Source organism: Saccopteryx bilineata, chromosome 8, assembly GCF_036850765.1.
Source record: "Saccopteryx bilineata isolate mSacBil1 chromosome 8, mSacBil1_pri_phased_curated, whole genome shotgun sequence".
Classification (NCBI taxonomy): Eukaryota; Metazoa; Chordata; class Mammalia; order Chiroptera; family Emballonuridae; genus Saccopteryx; species Saccopteryx bilineata.
Genome location: NC_089497.1, coordinates 56,522,702 through 56,534,859, shown reverse-complemented (window position 1 = coordinate 56,534,859; position 12,158 = coordinate 56,522,702). Strand labels below are relative to the sequence as shown.

Below are 12,158 nucleotides of genomic sequence, written 5' to 3'. Positions count from 1 at the left end.
CATACAAGCTTAGATGGAATAAAAAGTATATCTTTACTTTTGTCTGACCTCTCATTTCCTTTAATTATGAACGTAGACAAAACTTTTATCATTTTTTATTTTTCAATTACAGTTGACATACATAATATATTAGTTTCAGGTGTATACCCCAGTGATTAGACGTTATATAACTTACAATGTGATCATCCTTATAATTCTCATACCCATCTGAAACCATACATAGTTATTAGAATATTATTGACTATATTCCTTATGCTATACTTTACATCACCATGACTATTCAGTAACTACCAATTTCTACCTTTTTTTTTTTCTAATTTTTTGATTGGTTTGAGGGAGACGGGGGGAAAGAAGCATCAACTCATTATTCCACTTAGTTGTTCTATTTAGTTGTGCACTCATTGGCTGCCTCTCATATGTTCCCTGACTGGGGAATGAGCCTGCAGCCTCTGTGTACTAGGATGATGCTCTATCCACTGAACCACCTGGCCAGGGCCTACCTGTCCATGATCCCATGCTCAAGCCAGCAACCTCAGAGTTTTGAACCTGGGTCCTTAGCGTCTCATATCGACATTCTGTCCACTGAGCCACCACCTGGTCAGATGGTCCTTGCTTTTCATCTCTTTGACTGTTTCTTGCCAATCCCTTCTGGCCTGCAAAGTTTTTGTTGAGAAATCAGCTGATAGTCTTATGGGAGCTTCCTTGTACATACCTAACTGCTTTTCTCTTGCTTCTGTTAAGATTCTCTTTTTGTATTTAAACTTTGCATTCTAATATGATGTGTCTTGGTGTGGGCCTCTCTGGGTTCATATTGTTTTATACTCTGTGTGTCTATTTCCTTAAGCAGGTGGGCAGTTTTTGTCATTGTTTCTTCAAATAGGTTTTCAATTTCTTGCTCTCTTTTTCTGGCACCCATGTGATGTGAATGTTGGTACACCTGAAGTTGTCCCAAAAGCTCCTTACACTATCTTCACTTCTCTCTGCTGTTCTGATTGTTTTTTTGTTTGTTTTATTTCAAAGAGAGAGGAAGGGAGAGAGAGTGCAACAGGAATTCTGTAAGTGCCCTGACCAGGGATTGAACCAGCAACCTTTACATATTGGGGTGATGCTCTAACCATTGGAGCTATCCGGCCAGGCAGATTGAATGAGTGTTTTCTTGCTTTCTTATATTCCAAATTGCTGATTTTGATTCTCAGCTTCATCTACTCCACTGTTGATTTTCTGTAAATTATTCTTAATTTCAGTTCGTGTATCTTTCATTTCTGACTGGTTCTTTTTTATAGTACTGTGTCCTAAGTTCCTTGAGCATCCTTGTAAACATTGTTTTAATTCTGTATCTGTTAGTTTGCTTGCCTCCATTTTGTTTAGTGTTTTTTCTGGAGATTTCGCCTGTTTCATTTGGGATATGTTTCTTTGTCTCTGCATTTTTTTTTTCATTTTATTTATTTTTGCAAGAGAGAGGCACAAAGAAAGAAAGACAGGAAGGGAGAGTGATGAGAGAAGCATAAACTCATAGCTACATCACTTTAGTTCATTGATTGGTTCTCATGCGTGCCTTGACCAGAGGGCTCCACCTGAGCCAGTGACCCCTTGCTCAAGCCAGCAACCTTGGGCATCAAGCTGGTGACCCACACTCAAGCCGGTGAGCCTATACTCAAGCTGGCAACCTTGAGTTTTCCAACCTGAGAGCTCAACATCCCAGGTAGACACTCTATTCACTGTGCCACCACCAGTCAGGTACTGCATTTTGACTGCTTCCCTATATTTGTTTCTATATATTAGGTAGAGCTGCTACATCTCTCAGACTTGGTAAAGTTGCCTTTGTAGTAGGTGTCTTATAGGGCCCAGTGGGACAGCTTCTCCCATCACTCGAGCTAAGCGCTCTAGGTGTGCCCTTTTGTGGGCTGTGTACACTGTACTGTTTTAGTTGAGCCTTGATTGCTTTTGGGGGCACTGTGAGGTGTTGATTCCCAGGCTGATCAATTGCAAGGACCAGCTATTTCTACAGTAGAGAAGCTGCTATGCAGGAGCTACACCTGTGGAGCAGGACTTGCTTCAATAAGGCTTTGGTGCTCACTGAGTCCAGCCCTTGAGTGTGTTGTTCATGGAGGTTTATAATCTGGTGTGGTCTGAAGCTGTCCCCTGGGTGCACTGGCTTTGGGCGTCTTGGAAAGTCTAAGATCAACCACTGCCTGTGTCCTGCCCGAAGCCCCCAGAAAAGAGAGAGAAAAAGCAAACCCCCATCTGCAAGAGTAATATGCAGATGGCTGCTACTGCTACTGGTGCTGGGCTTCGAGGTGCCCAGGAGAGACTGAGCTGTGAACCAAGGCTGGCTGCTGCTAGAGCCAGGACTGGAACCACTTAGCAGGAGGTATAGGGTATGCAGAGGCCAGACAGACTTGTTTCAGAGGTTTTAGGAAAGTCCAGAGATGAGGCAGGAGAGACCATTTGTATGGAAAAGCCACTAGAAAGGACTTGAGTGGACCCACAAGTTGGGTGGTGTGGGGTTGAGGGAATCACCTGGGCAAGGCGAACAGTGTGAGCCAGGTTGATGGAAATTCAGACATGGTGCCCGCTTACCAGCTCTGTTTGGGAAGTAGGGGGATGGCAGAAAAGGAACAGTGGCCCCTGCCAGCACTTTTATCTGGTTAAAAAGCTGATGCCAGACAATCCAGTTCCTCCTCTGTGTCCCTGGTTCCTTTCAGGCTGCTGCCCCAGCACTGGAGCTCAGAGGGAATAAGTCCCAGTAAGTCATGGGAGGGTCCTTTAGGATGAACTGCCTGGGACTCCCACAGCTCTCCATCTCGCTCAGCCACAATCCCCGTTGGTTTTTACAACTAGAAATTATTGGGACTTCTCTTCATGGCACTGGAACCCTGGGCTGGGAGGCCTGTTGTGGGCCTGGGACCCCTCATTTCTCAAGGGGAACTTCTGCAGCCAAGAAAACTCCCAATTTTATTATTATTACTTTTTTAAAATTTATTTTAGAGAAGGGAAGGAGAGAGAGAATGAGGGGAGAAGCAGGAAGCATCAACTTCTATATGTGCCTTGACTGGGCAAGCCCAAAGTTTCAAAGTGATAACCTCAGCATTATTATTTTTTTATAAGGACAGGTTTATTTAGAAAGTTACAGAAGTAGTAGAAGGTTCCTTGGAGCTTAGGAGAAGGAAGGCGAGAGATACTCACCTTAAGGGACAAAAGACTGACTAGAGATATGAGTGTGCACCAGAAAAGAGAGAGAAAGCAAGCCCCTCGCAATTTTACTTAATTTTTTTTTTTTTTTGGCAGAGATAGAGAGAAGGACAGACAGACAGGAAGGGAGAGAAATGAGAAACATCAATTCTTCGTTGCGGTTCCTTAGTTGTTCATTGATTAATTTCTCATATGTGCCTTGACCACCGGGGCTACAGCAGACCGAGTGACCCCTTGCTCGAGCCAGCGACTTTGGGCTCAAGCTGGTGAGCCTTGCTCAAACCATGCTCAGGCTGGCGACCTCAGGGTCTTGAACCTGGGTCTTCAGCATCCCAGTTCGACGCTCTATCCACTGCGCCACCGCCTGGTCAGGCCCCTCGCGATTTTAAACCTCCACACATGGGTGGGACCAGCCTGTTCCGCACGTCCTCCCCTCCTACCAGTCTATGTGATTTCTACTTTAAATCCCTCATTGTAGGACTCCATTCAACTAGATTTTGGTCAGTTCCAAATCATGATGGTTCAGTAGTTTAGTTGTAATCTTGATGTTGTTGTGGAAGGAGGCGAGTACCATGTTTACCTATGCTGCCCTCTATAATTCTCTTTACCAGTACCTGTGACCCTGTCATCAGTAGAATGGATGGATATTTTATCATATTTTTTGCAAATCTTGAAGTATACTAATCCCTACTTCAGTATTACAGTTTATTAGACTGGCACTGGATCTTATTTATAGATACACATAGCATCATAAGTTTTAATAATAATGTTACAATATAAATTGTTTTCTTTGTGATCTTATGTATTTATATTTAAAAATATTATTCGTAGGGGAAGTCTGTAAGCTTCACCAACATGCCAAAAGGAAAAGAGTTTATGGTACAAATGAGGTTTTAAAATCCCTGGGCTACTGGAAATTTATAAGGTGAAAAAGAGGTCAGGTCATGATGTCAGCTGTTGGCCATTTTCTTTTTTTGTTGTTGTTTTTTTTTTTGTTTGTTTTGTTTTGTTTTGTTTTTTTCTGAAGCTGGAAACAGGGAGAGACAGTTGGACAGACTCCCGCATGTGCCCGACCGGGATCCACCCGGCACGCCCACCATGGGGTGACGCTCTGCCCTCCAGAGGGCGATGCTCTGCCCCTCCGGGGCGTTGCCATGTTGCAACCAGAGCCACTCTAGGCCCTGGGGCAGAGGCCACAGAGCCATCCCCAGCGCCCAGGCCATCTTTGCTCCAATGGAGCCTTGGCTGCGGGAGGGGAAGAGAGAGACAGAGAGGAAGGCTCGGCGGAGGGGTGGAGAAGCAAATGGGCGCTTCTCCTGTGTGCCCTGGCCGGGAATCGAACCCGGGTCCTCCGCACGCTAGGCCGACGCTCTACTGCTGAGCCAACCGGCCAGGGCCTTTTTTTTTGTATTTTTCTGAAGCTGGAAACGGGGAGAGACAGTCAGACAGACTCCTGCATGCGCCTGACCGGGATCCACCCGGCACGCCCACCAGGGCGATGCTCTGCCCCTCCGGGGCGTCGCTCTGCCGCAACCAGAGCCACTCTAGTGCCTGGGGCAGAGGCCAAGGAGCCATCCCCAGCGCCCAGGCCATCTTTGCTCCAATGGAGCCTCGGCTGCGGGAGGGGAAGAGAGAGACAGAGAGGAGGGGGGGGTGGAGAAGCAAATGGGCGCTTCTCCTATGTGCCCTAGCCGGGAATCGAACCCGGGTCCCCTGCACACCAAGCCGATGCTCTACCGCTGAGCCAACCGGCCACGGCCAGCTGTTGGCCATTTTCATGGGAATGAAAATGAGAGACTGCTGTAATCTAAATTGGCACACGGAATAAAAATACTGTTAAAAAATCATGCCTGAGGCCCTGGCCGGTTGGCTGAACGGTAGCCTGGCGTGCGGGACACCCGGGTTCGATTCCCGGCCAGGGCACATAGGAGAAGCGCCCATTTGCTTCTCCACCCCCCCCCTTCCTCTCTGTCTCTCTCTTCCCCTCCCGCAGCCGAGGCTCCATTGGAGCAAAGATGGCCTGGGCGCTGGGGATGGCTCCTTGGCCTCTGCCCCAGGCGCTAGAGTGGCTCTGGTCGCGGCAGAGCGACGCCCCGGAGGGGCAGAGCATCTCCCCCTGGTGGGTGGAGCGTTGCCCCTGGTGGGTGTGCTGGGTGGATCCCGGTCGGGCGCATGCGGGAGTCTGTCTGACTGTCTCTCCCTGTTTCCAGCTTCAGAAAAATACAAAAAAAAAAAAAAAAAGTCATGCCAGACCAGGTGGTGGCACAGTGGATAGAGCATCGGACTGGGATGCAGAGGACCCAGGTTCAAGACCCCAAGGTCGCCAGCATAAGTGTGGGCTCATCTGGTTTGAGCAAAGCTCACCAGCTTGGACCCAAGGTTGCTGGCTTGAGCAAGGGGTTACTCGGTCTGCTGAAGGCCTGCGGTCAAAGCACATATGAGAAAGCAATCAATGAACAACTAAGGTGTCGCAACAAAAAACTAATGATTGATGCTTCTTATCTCTCTTTGTTCCTGTCTGTCTCTCCCTGTCTATCCCTCTCTCTGACTCTCTCTCTGTAAAAAAATAATAAATAAATAATCAATATGCCTTATTAGTAGTGATAGTAATAACTACTTAATACTATAGTTGCAACTCTACTATGGTGTCAGGGTAAGATATATATGTTATGACTTGATGTATACTGCTGGTTCACTCAGTCTTTGTTTTTTCCAGGACACTGACATTAGTGATATAAAGACCTCAATGTGGCAAGACACAGAAAGTGAGGAAGATATGCTAACACTTTCTCCACAAATATGCCTTGAAATTCAAGAACATGGTACAAAGTCTTCAATACAGTCACCTATGCCTCAGTTGTGTGCCAGTGGGACAGAGTGGTGCCTAGAAGAAGTCAAAATGAGACCAAGCAATCAGGATAAAGAATTATGTGTCATAAATCAGGAGGGACCTGAAGCCAGAGCTCCCTACTCTAGAGAAGCTGTAGCTCAGCCTTGTGACGAAGCAGAGAGTGGGTGTGCTGTATCAGATACAACACAGATAATTGGAAGTAACACAATTGAGACAGAAAATGAAGAGTCTCGCCTACCAATCACTAAAGAGGATAATTCCAAAAGAAAAAACCAGGAGTCTTCATTTGAAGCAGCAGTCAGAGATCCATGCTCTTCTGCAAAAAGAAGGAAACCGTTCCCTGAATCTACCTCACACCAAGAAGAAACAAAAGTCAGCATTATTCAAAAACTGTTCGATTTGGAAAAGCTAGTTTTTGAGAAACGTAAACAAGAAGAACAGGACAGGTTATTAGCATTACAGATTCAAAAAGAGATAGATAAAGAACAAATGAAGCCAAACCGACGAAAAGGATCCCCAGATGAGTATCAGTTACGCAATACGCCCTCACCTTCATATAAATTGGTAAATGGACAGAGGAGGAATTCTAAAGATAGAAATGTAAAAGGACAAGCTGATATAGAGCATTCAAAACCTCGGAGAGGCCCAAAAAGTGAAAATAGGCAACCTTCTTTTATGGGCCAGTCAAAACATTCAGTTAATGTTAATGGAAGAAAGACGCCAAATTCTGCTAGGGATCGTTGTAGTGGGTCCAGAAGTGCTCGTTCCCTACAGCCCAGTAAGTCGCAGAATAGTATTTTTCAGATGTTTCAGAAGTACACAAAGTAAAGTATGGGTTGAGGGAGTGTTTTCAATTTTTTTTTAAGATTTTATTTTATTGATTTAGAGAGAAGAAAGAGAGAAAGAGAAAGGCAGGGAGGAGGAATGAGAAGCATCAACTTGCAGCTGCTTCTCATGTGCCTTGACCAGGCAAACCTGGGGTCTTAAACCGGCAACCTCAGCATTCCAGGTTGACACCTTATTCACTGCGCCACCACACGTCAGGCTGAGGGAGTGTTTTATACCATGTTTGTTAACTTTTATTCTCTGCAGGCAATTTATTTTCTGTAATTGAAGGGCTGTGAGATTACAAGGAAGAAATATACAAATGTACTTCTGCCAAAGTCAGTGATAAGCAAGAGTCTTGATCCTTTATTTATAACTGATGTGCTAAGTTTGACAGTACTTATAGATAATAGATATAAAAATGCCTGGGCCAAGGAGTCTTCAAATGCCATTATCTCCCCCCACCCTAAAATGTATGTTTTATGGCTTTTGCTCACTTTTTTGTCCTGACCAGTAATTTAAGCAATATTATACTATACCAAGTAGTTAAGGAGACAGATTTTTATCTTTTTAATTATTTTAAGCATTATAGCGTTTTTTTGTTTGTTTGTTTTTTTAAATGGACTAGATCAGATGAAATCAGTTTTTTGTAAAATTAGGATTAATTGACAGAAAGGAAACTAGACTCTTAAAGGAATTAAGAGTTGAGATGAGACTGAGTTGAGCGAACCGAGTGGGTGATCAGAAGCTGGGTCCAGGCCTGACCTGTGGTGGCGCAGTGGATAAAGTGTCGACCTGGAAATGCTGAGGTCGCCGGTTCGAAACCCTGGGCTTGCCTGGTCAAGGCACATATGGGAGTTGATGCTTCCAGCTCCTCCCCACTTTCTCTTTCTGTCTCTCCTCTCTCTCTCTCTGTCTCTCTGTCTCCCTTCCTCTCTCCTCTCTAAAATGAATAAAAAAAAAAAAAAAAAAAAAAGCTGGGTCCAGGATGGAGAAGCAGGTGGAGTTCGAGCACTAACCCTCATCCTTTCTTTGCTAAATGACACAGAAAACATTTGGGTTTTACAGCTTGTCATATTATAGTAACTGGTGTCAAAATCAAAATTAGTTACTAAATTACCTGAAACTTTGGAAATTCACATTTCTATTAATGTGCTATTTTGGGGGAAGGAGGGATTTACTGTAGAAGAGATTCGTCACAATATACAATGTTGTAGAACTTGGAACATAAATAGCCATGTGTTTATTTCTTTATGGTATCATTTCTGTTGGTAGTGACTTTTATTTGTGTTTATGGAAAGAAATACTGCTCACAAAAATTAGGGGATATTTTATAGCTTCATATTCATTTTGAAATATCCCCTAATTTTTATGAGCAGCATAGTATGATACTTGGTTTTGCCCTATATTACTTCTCAAAGTTAAATCAGGCAATGATTCCATTTTGTGAAATTTAACTTAAAGACTGTTAATCTTTGTTTCATTAATATGAGCAACTTTGAGCAAACCAACAGTTTCAACAGGATTTCTGCTGATGTCTACTTGTTCTTTTTTTTTTTTTAAGGTAAAAATACAATAAAGTGACCTAGAGCTAAGTTTAGTTTAAATTCGTCAGTATTTTTGTAGATTTTTGAGAATTTTTTCCCCTCCATATTTTGTAACTGAAATTCTATTAATCTTTGCACACTTGATGGCATCTACTTCAATATTGATTGAGCAGGTAATTTGTGGTAGAATTCTGCTAATTTAAAATTGACTTGCCCTTTCTATAAAGGGGTGTGCCTTCTGAGTAATGATCATGCTGAAATGAAGCATAGTCAAAAACTCTCATGAAACTGGTATTTTTTTTCTAAGAGCAATTTCACTTGACATTTTAGGGAAGACATTGCTGGATCTCCTCATATTAAAAGTTATATAATTGTCTTCCTGGAGTAGTCCATGACCAAAAAGCAGAAAAAAATAGTGTGATGTACTTGGGATTTATACACTTAACCACTTATTTGTTTGTGAAGAAAAGTCTTCCTGACTAGAATTGGTTTTAGGATAAATTTAAATTTCTCTTGTTAGTCTTTCTGATAGTCCTACTATGTATGCCTTATGCCTTTTTGTTAGAAACTAATGATCTGTATCAGTCATTAGAATATATTGCTACTTTTTTCCCTTTTGTGGAAGGGATATGAGAGCCTTTAACTTTTCAGGGAGTACTAAACTGCAGAGTTTGAGAATCAGAAAATTAAAATATTAAAAATAAAAATGGACTATTAAGAATATTTTACCAAAACTACCATAAAGGAAAATTGGAAGACATAGCAAACTGGGCAAAAATAGATGTACTTCATTACAAAGACATAATTTCCTTTATATAAATTATCTGCCAATACATTAAGAAAAAGACTAATAACCCAAAAGAAAAATAGAAAAGTTCATGTTTGATCCCAAGAAACATAGTTCCCAAGGAAGGAAAGGAAATGTAAATGTCTTTTCAATATGTGAAAAGGTACCTGATATCACTTATACTAATGCTCATCATTTTTCTACTCTTTAAATTAGTTGAGATAAAGGTGGGGGGGGGTTTGGTTTTGTGTGTTGTGGTTTTTTTTAAATCTTGACAAGGGTGTAGGGAAATAGGCACTCTTATATGTTGCTTGCTATGAATGGACAGGTTTAAATCCCTTTGGAGATAAAAATTCGGCCTCTAGGAATTTCTAAAAACCATCTTCACATGTGTGTAGAATGACATGTACAAAATACTTTTGTATGGCATTGTTTGTAACAACAAACTTAGAAAGATAACCATAATGTATCAATGGACACTAAGTAAATGATGGTACAGTGGAAGACTATATAGCAGTTAAACAAAAAAAACCCAACACCCCACTTTACAGATATGAAAAGAACTAGAAGATACAGAATTAAATTTAAAAATAGATATAAAATAGCATATATAGTATGCAACTATTTTCCAAAACATTTATTTGTTTAAAATATGCCTAAAAGGAGAAACTTCTGCCAGCAGAGAAACTAGGTGCCTTGAGTGAGGTAGGAACAGAAGAATGCCTTTTCACTGTGTTCTTTTATGCTTTTTGATTTTTCAGTCATACTGGTTTATCATTTAGTTCAAAAAAATGTTAATATTAAAATACTGCAAGATATAGGAAGTTTATACATCTCAGCCTGCACCACTCTAAATGGTCCTTTTTTGTCTTTAAATTTTTTTTTTTTTTTAAAGGAGGAAAATATGTATTTTGTCAGCAATGCTGAGTACACATTTTCAACACTATTTTCAGGTAGCCTGGGGACGAAGTGTTGTTATGACTCCCTTTCTTCATCTATGTCCTCAGCAGCTGGTTCTGATATTTCAATCCTGACTTCTTCCTGATACATTTTGTCCGGAGACTCATCTTCATCGGATGACTCATCCTGTAGCCTCTCCGCCATACTTTTTTTCCAAATGGTGGTTAGTGGTCTATAAAGATCATTAGGCCACAGATGCCTCCGGCTCCAGACACTGCCCGCAGTTTTTCCAATTCACGGGTCTTCACGATGACAGTCTCAACTGTTTTAAGTGACTCCTGTGTTGCTCCCAGGTCTAAATATTTTAATGCTGGCAATTTAAAAAAATATGAATCTTCGACAGTGCTTAGGGGATTACCATTAAGAATTATTTTGTGTAAAAACTGTATTCCATGCCAGGCCTCAAATGTTCCCAAGCTCAGTTTTTCTAATGAATTGCAGCTCAGATCTAAATGCTGCAGAAAAGGAAGGGATTCAAATATATTTCTTTCAATAAACTGGATTTTATTGCACGATAAATCTAAATAGTTGAGAGATAGCAGTCCTTCAAATGAATTTTTTTTTAATTCCGTTATTTCATTTCCACTGAGAATTAGTTTTCTAATATAGTTATATAAATTCCATGTATTTCCATCCAAGGATGATATGGCGTTTCCCCGCAAATCTCATGGAGGAACCAATCCTAGTGTTGTTCTCTCTCTCTCTCTCACCGTTAAATTCTCCCAGTAACCCTGTCTTTAAAATTTAACAGTAATAATTCAGGAAGGTTTGTGAATTTGTGGAAATAGCACAGTGAATTAATTTGATTTTTTTTTAGCTTTAATGTATTATTTTTAAATTATTTGAAAAGCAAAATTAATGTTTCCAGGTAGCATGGCTGAGAACAAAAAGAGCCACATAAAAATGTAAAGTCTTCTTGAAAGCATCAGAGAGCTACTGAAACAATGAATAATTTAGGGGCTAAGATTCCAGAGAGTGGGGACTTAGGAGAGGTGAACTGATGTTTTGCTGGTCATGTGTCCCTGTTCTGACTGCAGGACAATGAGCTGCTTCTGTGAACAAAGAACTGGCAGAGCTCCTGGCCATTCCAAGAAGCTGGAGTGACAGTGTCAGAGACTTGAGGGTCATCAAACACAAGGACAGTTTTCATCAAAATAATTGCAGTTTTGAATCTGCTCAGGCCAGAGGCTAAGAGACTGGGGGGAAAAAACACGGAAAAGCAGAGAGTTGTCATCGGGTTTACATGTTAAGTGCTGATGAGAAAAGAATAAAGTTCAGTTATCTCCCAAGGGAAGGAAGCTTAACCCAGCAGGGTCTCAAATGAAAGCCCGTGAACAGGGGTCTGCAAACTAGTCTATGAGGCCAAATCTGTGCCACCTATTTTTGTAGGGCCTGTGAGCCAAAAATGATTTTAAATGGCCTCTATATTCCTTAGTTCACAGGTATTTAATCAATAAGGAATTGAACTGTTGGACTGACTGGTCATTTGTGCATGAGTTTTGGACCATCAAAACAAGGACATGTAATACAGAAAGAAAGAAAAGAATTCCCAGTTTGGTCTCTACCTGTATGAACTTAAGTGAGCCACTTTCATTACCTCAGTTTCTTAATTTGTAAATGGAAATCATAATATAGCCAGTAGAGCTGCTATCAAGAGTTTAGTAACATACGTAGAGCACCTGGCATAGGCCCTGACTCAAAAAAGAAAGGGAGCCTGGCCAGGCAGCGCAGTGGATAAGAGTATCAGCCTGGGACACAGAGGACCCAGGATCAAAACCACGAGGTTGCCGGCTTGAGCGTGGGATTATCGACATGACCCCATGGTCACTGGCTTGAGCCCAAGGTCACTGGCTCAGCTGGAACCCCCTGGTCAAGGCACATAGAGAAAGCAATGAACAACTAAGATGCCACAACAAAAAATTTGATGCTGCTTCTCATCTTTCTCCCTCTCTCTAAAAAAAGTTATAGTTCCTTCCTCCGGCTATTCACCCCACCC

General features: G+C 41.9%; 1 protein-coding gene across 1 annotated transcript in view; it reads left to right on the top strand.

The window, feature by feature from the left end:
• RNF168 (ring finger protein 168) overlaps nucleotides 1-11,342 on the top strand; it is a 45,610-nt gene extending 34,268 nt beyond the window's left edge. The window contains exons 8-9 of the mRNA XM_066240917.1: nucleotides 5,909-7,626; nucleotides 7,856-11,342. Of these exons, the coding sequence (XP_066097014.1) occupies nucleotides 5,909-6,871 (963 nt within the window). The 3' untranslated portion in view covers nucleotides 6,872-7,626; nucleotides 7,856-11,342. The remainder of the gene's footprint in view (nucleotides 1-5,908; nucleotides 7,627-7,855) is intronic.
• Nucleotides 11,343-12,158: the final 816 nt, after the last annotated feature.